The sequence below is a fragment of the Coenobita brevimanus genome, chromosome 62 (assembly GCF_032717465.1).
Source record: "Coenobita brevimanus isolate Jiangsu-jjx chromosome 62, ASM3271746v2, whole genome shotgun sequence".
Classification (NCBI taxonomy): Eukaryota; Metazoa; Arthropoda; class Malacostraca; order Decapoda; family Coenobitidae; genus Coenobita; species Coenobita brevimanus.
Genome location: NC_137015.1, coordinates 38,518,221 through 38,535,957, shown reverse-complemented (window position 1 = coordinate 38,535,957; position 17,737 = coordinate 38,518,221). Strand labels below are relative to the sequence as shown.

The window sequence follows — 17,737 nt, the reverse complement described above, 5'->3', positions numbered from 1 at the left end:
ATAAGCAAAATAAGTCAGTCAGGAACAGGTGTTAGGGAGCTTCCTTAACCGACGGGAATACGGGGATAAGACAACGTAACTCTTTATATAATTCATGTATTTACTTACGGAATAAATTTGGTCCCAGACAGCCTCTTACCGCCTTGGAAACGTGGTCTGGATTTGGAGCTGGGTTAATGACATAAGAAATGACTACACTGCTAAATGACTATAAGTGACTCGTTAATTACTGACTAATATAAAGTTAATGGATTAATAATTTACTAATATTTGTAACTATAGGTCTTTTACACTAACTTGGCCCAGATTTTTGTCCTTTTGTAGCTTATATTTTCACATAGCTCATTGGGAGAAAAAGACAGTGCTATGGCTCTGCATCCATTCCATAGCACTTCTTCATGACTAGCATCATACTCCAATGTCATTTCTAGAACTCAGTAATCAGAGAGATGGTGATTGTAGGCCAAGTTAGAGTGAGAAAGGTATAGAATCTACGTCAGCATTTATTTCTGGTGGAATTAAAGCAAGCATACTACTCATAATCACACTAGTCCTTTTAATCTCGTCTGACAAATAATCCCTAGCCTCTTTCAGCTCTGTTAATGGCCAGATATAGTCAGACTGGAGGAAAACTTTGACTAGTAACCAAGGAGACTCATTCCTACCTCATAACACCCCTAACCTCCTTCAGCTCATATGGCCAGATGTAGTCAGATTTGGGTGGGTAAATCTGACTAGTAACCAAGGAGACTCATTCCCACCTCAAACATCCCTAACCTCCTTCAGCTCACTTAATAGCCAGATCTTAGACTGGTGGATAAATTTGACTAGTAACCAAGGAGATTCATTCTTACCTCAGACATCCCTAACCTCCTTCAGCTCAGTTAATGGCCAGATATAGTCAGACTGGAGGATAAATTTGACTAGTAACCAAGGAGACACGTTCCTTCCTCGTAACTAAGATTCGTCAATTTTCACGCAACCATGAGTGAGTATTGCTGTGAGAGTGGCCCAGTTCCCTCAGGTGAAAACAGACTAACTAAAATAACACTTGATATACAATACTCGTAACTCTTTATTAACCGAGCATAGTCAGTTATTAAAGGACCTACAGCACCGATAACTGGCTAAATGAGTAAAGAACAGACAGACATAACTAATAAATAACAAAACACTGATGATTATACCCGAATAACTTAATGGCCAACACGCTAATGAATGAAAAAAAAATCCTGTTATAATAGCTCAAAAAGAATACGTAAGAGCAACAAGCAGTGAAAATGTAAATGAATGTAAAAACGCGGTAAAAAATGAAGGCCCCTGTCGAGATGAAGGTGTGGTGGTGAGTGGCGTGGGTGTCTGGGGGTGTTTGTGGATGACTGGTTAATGGGATGCCAAGAAAAGATGAGGGGCAGAATTATGACACTGGCTCTCTCTCTCTCTCTCACACACACACACACACACACACACACACACACACACACACACACACACACACACACACACACACACACACACACACACACACACATTACCAACAGCTGAGCCAGATCTCTTCCTGGTTTGAGACATAAAAGGAAAAATAATTATCCCAATTTCTGCACCCAAGCGATTAACCTTCATAGCAATCTTTCTTGATCCATTTTTCCCCCTTAAACGACCTCCATTCTCTGTTGGTTATCTGTATCTTTAGAGAGTGCCTTCACGAGGTGGCACTGATTTAACCGAGTGGTGGAGCTGCCTGTTTATAAAAACGTCCCTCAACTCTCTTCCTATCCCCTCCCCGCCCCCCAAAAAAAGAGGATGGTGGGCTGCAAGAGGAGGACAACTTCAGACTGTAGTCCACTGGGTTCAAATTTCAGGGCTACTGTTACTACTACTACTACTAACTACTACTACTACTACTACTTTTACTACTATTTCTGCTGCTACAACTACTACTACTTCCTGTCACTCGTTGCCTACTGTTGCTCTTGATCAGCTTCACAGTTATGTCCGTCACTTTCCTCCCTGACGCATCATATCAAAGAGACTGGTAGAGAAACATGCCAGGCCTCTCACCTCAAGAAACATTTGTCGGTAAAGTGAAAAAAGTAGAGGAGGTGAAATATTAAGTGAATTTTGTCCTTAACTGTACCTTCCTCATGATAGGGAAAACTGCAGTAGATTAAATTCCAGTTAGTGTAGAAAATTATATACAAGCGAGGGTATATCTTGTGAGTCTGAGCTTGATATACTCTGTTCACTCTAACTTGGCCTAAAATTGCCATCCCTCCATCGTGAAGGCTGATTTATAACGCTAGATTAACGCCAGAAAAATTGTGCTAGTCACGATGAAGTACTGTAGAAAAAAGATGTAGATTCACAGAGTTGTATTTTTCTACCTCTGAGCTGCGTGGAATAAGCTGCAAAAAGGTGACAGTTGGGCCAAGTTAAAGTGAATAACCTATAGTATGGTCACAGTAACCCTCTCATATTGGGAAAAACTCTTCTGATCCATTCGATCTAACTCAAGACAAATTTCTTCAGGTGAGCGAGTCTTAGGATATTGAAGATGTTGATAGTAGAGCCATTAACCCTTTCATGATCGGGCCAGCTCTCGTTATTTTACCTTACGACAATCGATGTTATTTTTATTTAAGTCCTCCTCCAACTAATCCCTCTGCTTCTTCTCTTTTTCGGTCTCCCTCTCCTTCTCTCCCCATCACACCTGCCTCCATTCTCCCCATCACACCTGCCTCCATTCTCCCCATCACACCTGCCTCCATTCTCCCCAGCACACCTGCCTCCATTCTCCCCATCACACCTGCCTCCATTCTCCCCATCACACCTGCCTCCATTCTCCCCATCACACCTGCCTCCATTCTCCCCATCACACCTGCCTCCATTCTCCCCATCACACCTGCCTCCCCATACACCCCTAACTCCAGTGATTCTCTCTCTCTCTCTCTCTCTCTCTCTCTCTCTGACTGGCGGTGCTATTCTTGATACAGATTGGAAGCACCCGTCTGTCATCCTCGGTCTCTCTCATCTTTGTTAATTTGGATGCCCTTGGACACACACACACACACACACACACACACACACACACACACACACACACACACACACACACACACACACACACACACACACACACACACACACACACACACACACACACACACACACCTGAGAGCCCATAATGGTGACGTGTTGGACAGGAATGAGACGTTTGAAGGTTGCTCTCCTACAAGCAGTCTCAGGGGCGCACACACACACACACACACACACACACACACACACACATTCACAAGCACACACAAATACACATACCTACATACATACACATTCACAAGAACATACATACACATACACAGATACATACATACACATACACACAGATACTTACATACACTTACGTATACACGCAAGCATTAACACATAATTTAAACGGGCACACACAGACACACACACAAAGTCACGGACAGTACTTCGCAAACACAGTCACACACAAACACACACCATACCTCACAAGCACACTCAAAAGGCCACACACACACACGCAGAACTCACAGATACACGCAAAAAACTCACAGACACACGCAAAAACTCACAAACGCACACAGAACTCACAAATTCACGCAAAAAACTCACAAACACGCAAAATCTCTCACGCAAACCTTGAAGATTTTCATATCACTTCAAAGCAAACAGAGGGACCAAAGAAAGACAAAGAAGGGAGTGAGAACCAAGGCATCTAAGTCAAAGCGACGAGCACATAAAGCCTCTCTCTCTCTCTCTCTCTCTCTCTCTCTCTCTCTCACACACACACACACACACACACACACACACACACACACACACACACACACACACACACACACACACACACCAGCACGCAGTTTCCTCCTGGCAAGCAATCAGGCACGAAAATGGTGTCTCACACTTGCTGGTTTTCCCTTTTGAGGCGAACACGTACACGCACGAGCACCCTTACATCTACGTACACACATACTCCTACTCACACACATACACCTACGTACACACTTACATTTACGTACACACAAACTCCTACGTACACACATCTACATACACTTACAATTACGTACACACACCTACATACACACCTAAGTACACATACATCTACGAGCGACCGCCTACGTACACATACATCTACGACGAACACCTACGTACACATACTTACATACACACTCCTACATACACATACTTACACCGATGGACACAGTTACGTACACACAGCTACGTACACACACACGGACGTACACACTTAGGGGCATTGATACAGACATGAAAGGTAATTACACAGACATGCTGTTCACAGGATTACTTTAGTACATTCACACCTGTATAAATTGACAAAAATCGCTTCATGAGGTACAGATAAATATATTGTTTTTAAAGCTAACTGTTCTTTATACACACTGCCTGAACACACACACACACACACACACACACACACACACACACACACACACAATGAATATTGAAGTGTGTCAGCTGGTGTGTGCTTTTTTTAATTTAAGCACGCTTGTTTATATGTTTGTGTGTGAGGCTGTGAGAGTGCGTTTCTTTTAGGCGAGTATGTGTTTGTTTGTTCAGCAGTGTGTGTGTGTGTGTGTGTGTATCGTGGAATTCAATACTTTCGCTTTTCCCCCCTCTCTCTCTCTCTCTCTCTCTCTCTCTCTCTCTCTCTCTCTCTCTCAAAAGCAAAATCATTTAGTCACCCCAAAGATCTAAACAACCATGCAAGATTCTGTGACATAATTATTAAGAGAGAGAAACATAACTGTGATATGCTTTAGGTATTTATAGGACTTGAGTCACAGGGCAACTCTCTCTACCCCGGGACCTCATATCTGCGTTGTGACTAAGCCTTCCAACCCACCTGCACACACACACACACACACACACACACACACACACACACACACACACACACACACACACACACACACACACACACACACACACACACACTTTATAGCACCAAGCCAAAAAAAAAAAAAACGTGATTTTTCCTACTCGTCTATCCCCTCTCGCTTCGTTCATTCTAACGGATCTGCTGCTGTTTCTTTGCCTTATAAAGCTTAACTCACTGCTCATATTTAATGGTAGGAATGTACATGGGCGTAATAGTGCTTCTAGTGTTGTCGTTATGAGCTGTGTGTGTGTGTGTGTGTGAGAGAGAGAGAGAGAGAGTCAGCCTAACTTTGCTTTAATGTACTTGTATGGAAGTGATTGTTTGCCAGGCCACCGTGTGTGTGTGTGTGTGTGTGTGTGTGTGTGTGTGTGTGATGGCATGGTGCGTGGCCTAACCCCTTCGTCTTTGTGTATGTCTTGGCACTTACTTTTCCTTCCAAGCATCTATTCTCGTCCGATGTCTGCTCTCTGTTACCTTGTTCCTGGGATGGATGTATCACACACACACACACACACACACTGATTTTTTTCGGGAGGAGCAAAGAGACGCGGGAAAAATCTGCTCTGGCTTCCTTGTTTTTTCGTGATGCGGGTGAGGGACGCCTTCACGTGGTGGCACTGATATGACCGGGTGGTGGAGCTGCCCGGGTTCACGGTCATATGAGCCTGGGATTGCAACTACAACTACTACTACTACTACTGCTACTGCTACTACTACTACTACTACTGCTACTACTACTACTACTACTACTACTATCTTAGGGCTAACTTCGTGGTATAGAAGTTAGGAAATTTCGTCTGTTCAGTAGGAAGATGCCCCTCAGTGATTTTAGTCTTAGAAATCAGTTGCTAAAAAATGGGTACTGAAAACTGGAGTGTAATCCCCGTAGATTTAAAAATACAATCTCTCTCTCTCTCTCTCTCTCTCTCTCACACACACACACACACACACACACACACACACACACACACACACACATGGATTTCACATACACACGTACATTCGATTTACACTTGCATACACGCAAAACGCACACACGCGGCCTTCGAGAACTATAATAATCACAAGAGTAAAAAAAAAAAATGATAAATTATGTACACAATTTAATGTAACCTTATGTACACAGTATTATGTAACCTTATGTGCACAGTATTACGTAACCTTACAGTATGTGCACAGTATTGGTATGTAACTTTACGTGCACAGTATTATGTAGCCTAACCTTGCGTGCACTGTATATGCTAACTTACGTGCACATCTGTCGCTCACTAACTTACTGACGGATTCTGTCATTTCGCATCGCACAGATTATTACACATTTCAGCTAACCCCTTCAGGACGATGACTTTTTTTTCTTATTTCTTCTTTGAACTTACACACGATTTTTTTTTTTCAATTCGGAGTGCTTTTTTTTTTTTTTTTTTTTTTTTCCAATTCGGAGTGGACCTTTCATAATGAGGAAGTTTGAATAAATCGCAGTATACCTCACTGCAACACCTCTTTCGATTTATTTATTTATTTATTTATTCGTGTAACTAAAAGAGGAATTTATTTAGCTTTGGGGATGTTTAATAACCTGAAGTGGATTAGCGCAAATAGACAATTAGGTAACACGAAATTTAGACTAACCTGGCTTGACCTCAGTGGAATTCCCCCGAGCTAGACCCTGTAGTGGATCATATAGCCCCGCTAGGTTACAGGAGCGCGCTACCACTCCCGGCACGGCAGTCCCGGACGAGGCTCGAACTCGCAATCCCCCGATTACGAGCTTGATGCTCTACCACTGAACCACCGTGCCCCCGTGGCGTGACCTCAAGGCGATGAAAGCACTGTGTGTTTCTGGGAACGGTTATGAGGAAAACCCAACACAGTGTATGAGCCAGTATTATTTGTCGATTACTCCCAAACAGACAAGAGATATTATTTAAGGTTTAATGTGTGTGTGTGTGTGTGTGTGTGTGTGTGTGTGTGTGTGCGTGCGTGCGTGTGTTTGTTTGTGTAAAGAAGTCTTGGGTAATTGGACCCAAACTTTCAATAGCAAACTTCGAAATTGTTCCTCTGTATAACAAAAGGATGCATCAAATCCCTAGTTATTCAGCGTTTGAACATTAAAGGCCTGGAAATTTTTCATACTTGGTTTCCGCATCACAGCCTTTTTCTGAACTGTCCAAACTGTAACGACGCCTATGTGTCAGTCGTCCGCGCTCGACAACTCTCACACTCACGCCTTTCTCATGTCCTCTGAGGTGTATTTAATTTTATGAACCAAACAGTAAGGGTAACTAGGTTTTTAAAACTGAGAAATATGCCAAATGGTTCGTTTTACCGGGGAAGAAAGTTTGACGAAGGAGAAGTATGGATAAGTATGTGACACGGTGGTGGTGATGATATTGTGGTGGTTGTTATTATTAGATTTGTGATGATGTTTATGGTTGGGTGATGATGTTTATGGTCATGTGGGGGTGAATGTGTTCATGAGGAGTTTATGAGAACTTTTTCTTTTATATATATAAGTAAATACATAAATACGTAATGTTTGTGTTTATGTATGTATGTGTATGTATGTATGGATATTGGTGTTTATGACCATTTTATAGAATCGTACATTATAATTTCATAGTTTATGTTGTGATGGGGGAGTGCACATATATTTTCTCTTATACATATGGACTCAGTAGGCTATTATGACTGTATGGTGACTGGGAATATTCAGAATCAGATGAAGGAGGAGGGAGAGAGGGGCATGGAGCTCAAGATCATTTGTTGCAGGGAGGCCAAAGGTAAAGGACCGCTATTCCAAACCTACCCACCTACCTACCTACCTACCTGTCTATCCTTACCTTTCCTGTACCTACTGATAATACCAAATCTGTCTACCCTTCTACCAAATAAATCTACCAACCTACCTTCTTAATATGTTCACCTTCCTACCTGCATACCAAACCTAATTCTTACATACCTACCTGCTGAACTTACTTTACCTGCTAACAATACTAAACCTACCTACGCTTGTACTAACCTTCTAAATCTACCTACCCACCTTCATACTTAACACACCTCCCTTCCTGTCAATGTCTACCTACCTGCCTGCCTGCCTGCCTGCCTACTTACCTACCTACCTACCTTTCCGCCAGTACTTACCTGCTAATAATGCTAAATCTACCTACTCCACTTACCCAAAACACAGCCACCAGACCAACCTACATACCTACCTTCCCATTAAACCAACCAACCTACCTGCCTGCCTGCCTGCCTGCCTACCTACCTACCTACCTACCAACCAACTTACCTACCTGCCTACCTACCTACCTACCTACCATTCCCTTAAACCTACCTACCAACGTACATACACCCCTGTCCTGCCTTCCCATTAAATTACCCACCTACCAACATCCTCCTTAAACCTACTTACCTACCTACCTACTTACACCCCTGTCAGTACTTACCTCGGGTGGGGGTGGGGGTGAGGGTGCAGTGGGGGTGTTAGGAGACTCGAACTTAGTTTTAATATTGTCCACTCCTCCCTTCTCTTGGCCTGGGCTCATCCTGGAAAGAAAAAAAAAAAGGTGTTAAATAGAGAGAGAGAGAGAGAGAGAGAGAGAGAGAGAGAGAGAGACCAGCAACCCCCTCAATCCTGGGACAACTCGTTTTCTATTCCACGTGATCCCAGACGATTTTATTCAGCTTAGAGGAAGTCATTGGAGGCTGAGTTATTATTATTATTATTATTATTATTGCTATATTTATCAACGTTATTACTTGTTATTATTACACCACCACCACCACCACCAACAACAACAACAATAATAATAATAATAATAATAATAATAATGATAATAAAAATGATAATAACAGCATTCTGATCTTTTTTGTTGTTTTTGTTGTTGGTGGTGTTATTGTTGTTACTGTAATAATAACAAATAATAATAATAATTATAATAATATTAATAAAAATAGCAACATTGTGATCTCATTATTTTCACCCTTTCCTTATCACTAAAAAATTCCTTGCATAATAAAACACGTCCTTCCTCCTCGATAGATACAAAAATAGACTCGGTGCAGTATATGTCTCATACGTTTATTTATTGGAAAACTGCCCAGGTAGTGGAGAGACAGGTGAGAGAGAGAGAGAGAGAGAGAGAGAGAGAGAGAGAGGATTGAGGAAAGATTTACAGATACACCAAAAATAAAACAAAGATCAGTTAACTGGAAAAATTCATTAAGACAGATAGATAGATAGATAGGTAGGAGATTGACGAGAGAGAGAAAGAAAGAGAGAGAGAGAGAAGGGGGGGTGACAACTAATAATACCACCTATAGTGACAGAGGGACGGGACACTCGCCAAGGAATGTCCCGTCACACCTGTCCCATAGGTAGGCAGGTATGCAGGACAGGTAATATGGATAGACAGGTAATTGGGAAAGCGAGATGGTTTAAAGAGTAGTTTGTACAGGTAATTAGACAGGTACAGGTAAATTGGACAGGTAATTTAGACAGGTACAGATAAATTGGACAGGTAATTAGACAGGTACAGATAAATTGGACAGGTAATTTAGACAGGTACAGATAAATTGGACAGGTAATTAGACGGGTAAATGGACAGGTGATTTAGGCAGGTAATGTAGACAGGTATGTGAGTTATTGGGTAATTGGACTGGTAAACTGAACAGGGAATTCGGACATGGTATTGGGGTATTACTGTGTGTGTGTGTGTGTGTGTATGTGTGTGTGTGTGTGTGTGTGTGTGTGTGTGTGTGTGTGTGTGTATGTGTGTGTGTTTTAATCTGCCAGTGCTTGAGTTTATCTCTACTTCTGACAGACAGACACGGAGTTTCCCTGATAAACATTATATAACCTCGGCTGTTCAGAAATAAGACACATGTTTACGTGGACAGTGGGAATGGAAGAGTTTATAGAAATACCAGTTCAAGATAAGAGTATAAGTAATGGGCAAAACTCTCCACAGGTAACTCTCCACTAATTATAAATCACAGGTAAAACTCTGCATATGTAACTCTCCACCAGGTAAATTTTAAAAGGACGTAGAGTTACATAATTTCTCCGTGGTATTTGAGGCACATGTGAAGTTAATTAAGTTTTTCAGGTGACATATGGAAAGCAGGCGTTTGTGAAGTGTCTGGCATCTGTGAGGAAGGGTTAGAAGCGATGTGAACCCCGCGTGTATGTGTGTGTGTGTGTGTGTGTAAGAGAGAGAAAGAGAGAGTTTGCTTGTGTGTGTGTGTGTGTGTGTGTGTGTGTGTAAGAGAGAGAGAAAGAGAGAGTTTGCTTGTGTGTGTGTGTGTGTGTGTGTGTGTGTGTGTGTGTCCAGAAATACTGATATCGATAATGGAAGTGGTCTGATGTACAAGACTGACATGTTCTCTCTCTCTCTCTCTCTCTCTCTCTCTCTCTCTCTCAGATATTCTCCCACGCACATTCTGTTCTTCCTCATTCCACTGGACCCTCCACATCCCACTCCACTCTCCCACTCCCCCTCTCTCTCCCAACCCTATCCCTCTCCACCCCTGCACTCCCCAATCCCCCTCCTAACTTCACCATCCACTCCCCTGCCCTATCGCTTCCACCTCTCTTCCAAACCACTCCTATCCCTCTCCTCCGCAACCACCCCATTCCACTCGTTTCCTCCCCATTATTCTCCCTCTCCCCTCCTCTACCTCACTCCACCCTTGCACTCCATATTCCTACATCCACTCCCATCCAACTCCACTTCTTCCACAGCCCACTCCACCCAAGCACACTCCCATCTCTCTGCCCATCCACTTTCATCTAATATCCTCGCTTATCCCCGTCCACTCCGTCACTCCACATTTCCATATCCACTCTCACATTCCACTCCTTTTTTCTTCACTTCTCACGCCACTTGTACGGTCCTTATTTTCACATACTCCACTTTTAATGCATTCCACTCCTCCGCACACACACACACACACACACACACACACACACACACACACACACACACACACACACACACACACACACACACACACACACACACACACACACACACACCACCCTCAACCCCATTCCTCTCCCCCGCACCCGTCCTCACCCACACTACTCCCTCCTCAACCTCCACCCCCTCCCCTCCCCCTCAACTCCCCTTCAACCTCCCCCCATTAACCCCCATCCCTCCCCCCCTGCACCCCTTCATTAGCCTTCAGTTTGCCTCCCAGTTCATAAAACCAGTTCCCCGTCCGTGCCAACCCTGCCTCACCTCTATATCAGGCAGTAGGGTGAGGCATGCTACGGACCGCCTCTGCCTATACTCCTCTCACTCTAACTTGGCTTAACCCCTTCAGCCCCATGATGTAGCTCCTTTTTTTTTTTTTTTTTAATCATTTTATCACCAGACGATTTTTATTTTATCTCACCAGCCCCCAAAAATCCCTCCCAAGCTGACTGAAACCGTCTTTAGGTAGCAACATTGAGGGGGTTTAACTTGTAGTCTCTTTAAAATGCTGGCAGGGGATTAACATTAGAACGCAGCGCTAGTCACGAAGAAGTGCTATGAAGAGAATGCACAGGCGTATTTATTTTTATTATTCTGGCCATGAGTCACTGGAAATAAAGCCGCAAAAGGAGAAAATTTTCGGCCAAATTAAGGTGGATGGACTACAGGTTCGTCGTGGGGGTCTGGTCTCGTGACTGTAGGAGGCTCCCTTGACACCATTCCTTACCGATTTATTTATCTGTGTGTGTGTGTGTGTTTTTTAATTGTTAATTATTTTGTGTATTTTATGATGGTGATATTGATGTTGATGATGATGATGATGATGATGATGATTATTATTATTATCATTATTATTATAGTGAGGAATGGAAGACATGTTCAAGACCCGCATCCAAGGATTCCACACCTAAGACCTCTTGTATAGAGTATTTTGCTGGTATTTCTAGGATTTCCTAAGTTGCAGAAGGAAGATGTTGCAAAGACGCTGTTTCTTATGCAGTCTCTAAGTGTTGCAAATTACCAGATGTGTTATTGATTGGTGTGACTCATTGGTTATGAGTTTTTCTGTCATTTCTTTCTTTTTCGTGTGTGTGTGTGTGTGTGTGTGTGTGTGTGTGTGTGTGTGTGTGTGTGTGTGTGTGTGTGTGATCAGTAGGTTATCAAGAACTGTGACTGGCGAGTGTAATGCCAATCTGTCCAGTCACTACGCATTTTTCACGTTAACTTGGCCTACATATTTGTCGTTTTTCAGTCATTCATTCTGTATACCTTTTTCATTTCTTTCTTCTTTCTGTCTTCCTTTCTCATTCTTTCATTTTCCTTTCTTATCATTCATTCCTTTTCCATTCTCTCTTTCTTTCATTTTTTATTCCTTCTTTACTTTTCTTTCTTCTTTCTCTCTTTCGCTCATTCGTTTTTCGTTTCTTTCATTCTTTTTTCATTTCTTTCGTTCTATCTTTCTTTCTTTCTTCCTTTCTTTCTTTCTTTACGTAACTCAGTGACAGATAATTACAATACTACGGCTCTACTTCCTTTCCATAGCACTTTTCATGACTAGCATTACATCCTAGTATAATTAAGCTTTCAGAATGGACAGATGCCAGTGTTAGTCCACATCACATTAAGAATATAATTGACTCCCATTCTCACCTGTGCCACCTTTCCTGTTTATTTACCTGTGGATTTGTTTTCAAGGTAGTCTGTACGGCAACTTTTACCTGTACACCTGTTTGATGTATTTGTGTTTATCCCTCCTCTCTCTCTCTCTCTCTGGATAGATAGATAGATAGCTTGATAGATGGGAGAGAGAGAGAGAGAGAGAGAGAGAGAGAGAGAGAGAGAGAGAGAGAGAGAGAGAGAGAGAATGTACTCAGTAACCAACCCCCTACCCACATAAGCTACGTCAGAGAGTGCTAAATAATTTCGTCTTTGTTTACACACATAGTTTTTCCCTTCCTCCTCTTTCTCCCTCACCCACACTACCTTCCTCTTCACCCCCCATCATACCCACCACAGCTACCACGTGCCCTGGGTGCGAAAGAGAAAGAGAGAGAGAGACAGAGAGAGAGAGAGAGAGGACCTAGCCTGATTCACCTCTCTGCTATGTTCGGCTCGCTGGCTGGCTGTACACATCATGTCTATGTAATGAACAGATGCACTCACATGACGGGTTAATTTCTGTTTTTTACCTGTGTGTGTGTGTGTGTGTGTGTGTGTGTGTGTGTGTGTGTGTGTGTGTGTGTGTGTGTGTTTTGCGTGACGCCGTATTCTGTAATGAGTGGCTCCAACAAAATAACCACTTCGTAACATTTCTGTCCCTCTTCAGTAACGACCTCTCCTTCCACCTCACTCCACCCTCCCCCATGTACTCCACAATTCCACAACCTTATCCTTCCATCTCATTCTCTCCCTACTTCTTCTCATCCAATCCATCCTACTCCACCCTTATACTCCGCTACCTTTTCCTTCCACCTGATTCTCCCAGACACCTCACTCCACCTACTGCACCGCCTTACCCCTCCATCTTGTTCTCAGTCCACCTCTTCTCCCACCCACCCCACTCCACCCTCCCCCACGTACCGGTACTCCATCTCTTCCACCAGCCTAGTTTTCAACCTACTTCTTCTAACCACCTCAGTTTACCCTCCATAACACAACATACTTCATTAGCTGGTTCTCCCCTCCACCCCTGTTTTTCTCTGATTTTCTTCTGTCTTTCCTCTCCCAGCCGCTCCCCACGCGTAAACTCTTCCTATAGTCCGTTACAATTTTCCTGGCGAAGGTGCCCCGCCCACCTTGCAGCTGATTGGTTGATATTAATGCAGGGAAGTAAAGTGGCGGTTGTCTATTTGATTTATTTACTCATTTATTATTTATATTTGGCATTTACTAATCGCCGTCATCCTTCCGTCACCCTTTACGACTCGGCGTTGACAATGTTGATTAAATAAACTCGAACAGATTAAATAGGCCACCGCGTGAGGCAATTAATATATCCTTTCAGACACATACAGTATTTGTCACCTCACTGTCTGCGTATTCAGTGTTTTCCCCAGCACGGTATCGGAATGCTGGATTAAATATGTTGAACCGGTTTGATATGGTTACCACCAGTCTGATGCCTTGGGGTATAATTTTCACTTAAGGGATCCCTGGTTCAAATCCCATTCAGGCCCACTCGGTGTTTGTCAATCATAGGAAAAGAACAGTATTACCTGGATATTTCCCGTGTGTCATAAGAAGCAGCTAATCTAAACAGGGTGCGAGCGGTTGACTAAAAATCCGCCTCACTTGTACTGGTGGAGATATGGCATCCTACGGTATATAAAGGTAAGGTGAAGGTGGGGGCAGACGTCATGAGGAGCTCAACCTCGATGTTCATTTCCGTACCATAGGCCTTTGAGCCTGTGGCGGGTAATTCACCCAGTCCCTGGGATACAAGGCCACTGCGTCATCCAGGTTACCACAGTTACCTCCCCTAGCTGTTACCCTAGGTACTCATTTTACCCACCAACCCACAACGGTGGATGGACACCTGAGTCCAGTGACGTCAGCTGCCCGCACCAGGATTCCAACTCTGGCGCTAACGGGCCAGCAACTCTCAGTCAGCAGTGCTAACCACTCAGCCACCGCTGCGTGACATGTGATGCAAGCAGTCTCGTAACTCCAGCGATGCAGGAGGAAGGGAGATGGTCTTGAGAATACCATCCTCTTTGATGTTGGTGGTGGTGGTGGTGATACACAGAAAAGTAAAAACCATAAAAGAAGCAAATAAGGGAGGAATGTGGGAGGGGAAGAAGTGGAGTCTGTAGGTGGTGGGGAGAAGGGAGGGGAAGGATGGAGGGAACTGGGAGGGGAGGGATGAACAAGAAAGGCGGAGGAGTAAAGTTGGAGATAAAATTGCTGGAGACTCATGAAAGTGGGGAAGGACGGGGGTGGTTCCTATACCCCAACACCTTCCATTTGCCCCACCTGGCACGGATGCGTTGGCGGACCTTTGCTCATGGTGGCACATATTATTATTATTATTATTGCTATTTTAGTAGATGGGGCCACTAACCATCTACTCACTTGATATAGTGGGTGTTCTCAAATGACACTGCACTGAATGACGATCCAAATGGTATACCCCAGGAAGCAATTTACTACGCTGGGTGGTAACCGTAACACTATGACACCTGGTGGTTTAGTGGGTTAGTGTGCTCCACCTGTATGGGGCCCGCAAGGATTTAAATCAGAGAGGTTGTTGGGGTTTATTGTTCACATATTGCCGCTCAGGGGTAGGTGGGGCTGGTCACACGTTAAATATTGGTATTGAGTAGCCTAGCCCCGGGCCCCTACGCTCCTGATGGGGTAAATAGAGGATTGGATAATTGGGTTGGGTTTTGTTGCTACCTCCAGACAATTAGATTGAACCCAGGATGAACCCCCCCCCTCTCTCTCTCTCTCTCCACACACACACACACACACACACACACACACACACACACACACACACACACACACACAGCTATTTTAGACCTGACTTCATTAGCTGCGAAACCCGTCGAAACCCTAACATATATTTGAAGCTATATGTATACCTGTGTGACGCCTCTTACCTCTGTCTGGAATGTGGTGTTGTGGAGACGTGTGTGTGAAAGCTTGGTACTCTCACATCACCACCCCTACCTCACCACCTGCCTCACCCACCACCACACTGCCACTGCCTCGCCTGCCTTAGCGCCGCCTCCTTGTTGTCAGATGCCTTGCCAACTTAACCCTGCCTCCCCCCCTGCCTTACCATCCACCCCGCCTCACCCTCTACCGTGCTTCCCCCTGCCTTACCATCCGCCCTGTCTCTCTCACTCTCAGCCCTGTTTTACCCTACTATTCTCTGGCTCACCACCACCCTGCCTTACCCTGCCTCACTCTCTTCTTCCCACCCGGTTTCACTCCACCTTGCCTTCCCTTGTATCATTCTTTCTTTCCTCAATCTACCCTTCACCCATCCTAGCCTTATCTCACCCTTCACCCTGCCCTGCTCATCCTCAGCCTGCCTTCCTCACTTCACTGTGCATCACGTTTATCTGGCACTCCAGCATCTTTCTACCCCCTCCCCCCACCACCTTTCAGTCTCTCTTTTCTCACTCTCGTCATCCTGCCAAGCTTCACTCTGCCTCACTCTTATTGGTCACTTTAGCTTCTCATTATCAGTTTCTCCCCAAGCCTCTCAGAGTATCCTTTTTCACTCCATCCTGCCTTACCCCGTTCCAGCTGCCTCTCTCTTCTCTGCCTCCCTCCGTGCCTCACACTTTACTCTGCCCCTCCCTCACCCTGCTGCCCCACTCATTACTCTGCCTTACCTAGCTTCGCCCTCCCCGTTTCTAGTCCACCACTCAGCAGTACCTTCACCCTGTCTCACCCTCCACTCTCTCTCACCCTCCATTGCCTCATCCTTGCCTCACCCTCCACTCACCCACCCTCACTTGTCACTCTGCCTCCCCCATTCTCACACATCCCACTCCATTCATCGTCCTTCCTCCCACTGCACCCTGCCTTCGCTGCCTCACTCCACCTTGCTTTTCTTTCTGCTTTACTTCATTCCGCAACACATCCCCGTCTCTTTTATAGTACTGTGATTAGCACTGTGATTTTATTGCCCAGTTAATGAAAGATATCCTTGAGGTGAAGAGGTTTGCAGCCATCATTATGTTCTTAACCTTATTCCCACGTTTGTAAATAGATTGATTAGAATCCAGAAAAAAAAAAAAAAAAAAAAGCAAGAGACCTCTCATTATAATACCCTAGAAAAAATGGCAGCTCCACGACCTAGTGAAACTATCTAGGCTAACACCGTTCACGTAATCATTGGTAGAAATTTCCCTTTTGCTGAGTGAAATTGCTTGTCGTCGTCGTCATCATCATCATCGCTGACCTGCTTTTTCCTGCGGGCCTCCTAAACATGGGATTGCCATGACAGAATTGCCTCCAGCCCACTCTGTCCCCACACGTCACTGTCACACTCCCAGACACTTTTTGTAATGTTCCGTCTTCTTCTGTATCAAATAATCTTCCTCTTCCATATCACATAATCTTCCTCTTCCAGTATTACCCTCAGTTTCATTTTCAAGGACTTTCCCTGAATATAAACATATCATATCTACCTAGGTTTGCCTATCTGTACGGTGCTGGCAATTACACCCACGTGCACAAATGCTGGGGCGAGGTACCGGTAGTTTTTGCGTCAAAGAGAGGCGGGGGGGGAGGGGGAAATAACTTTTGATCCTGTTTTGACCAAACTTGGTGGAAGCTTACAGGGTCAGCCAAGGATTTGACCTAATGTTGTTGTGAACGTAAGTCAAGGGTCAGTGTCACGTGGAAAGGTTAATATAAACAGTTTTAATCTAATTTAAACAAAATTTGGTGGAAGGATTGAGGGTAAGGCATGAAAAAATGGAGATTCAAATATGAGAACAAACAGTCAAAGGTCAGGGTCAAAGTTCAACTCAGGAGTGTCTGCAAATGAACAGAATAACTCAATTTTGATTTTTTTTTTTTTTTTTTTTTTTGACCGTAAATGGTGGAAGGGTTGAAGGACAAGCAAGGGACTGACCTGTTGTTCTTGGACAACAGACTGAAGGTCAAGGTCAACGTAAACGTAAACTTTTTATTCCCTCTGGCTTAATCTATCTGGAAGGATTCAAGGTACACCATGACAATAAAAAAAATCATCTGAAAATGCACACACACACACACACACACACACACACACACACACACACACACACACACACACACACACAGAGGTAGAATGAAAGAAAACAATTTTCTAAATGTTTTGTAGCCTGTTTAT

At 44.0% G+C, this 17,737-nt stretch overlaps 1 protein-coding gene across 1 annotated transcript in view; it reads right to left on the bottom strand.

The window, feature by feature from the left end:
• LOC145404135 (uncharacterized) overlaps window positions 1–15,603 on the bottom strand; it is a 47,210-nt gene extending 31,607 nt beyond the window's left edge. Inside the window, exons 1-2 of the mRNA XM_080275762.1 lie at window positions 15,504–15,603; window positions 8,371–8,470 (exon numbers count right to left, since the gene is read on the bottom strand). Coding sequence (XP_080131888.1) covers window positions 8,371–8,469 — 99 coding nt within the window. The 5' untranslated portion in view covers window position 8,470; window positions 15,504–15,603. The remainder of the gene's footprint in view (window positions 1–8,370; window positions 8,471–15,503) is intronic.
• Between the last annotated feature and the right edge of the window lie 2,134 nt (window positions 15,604–17,737).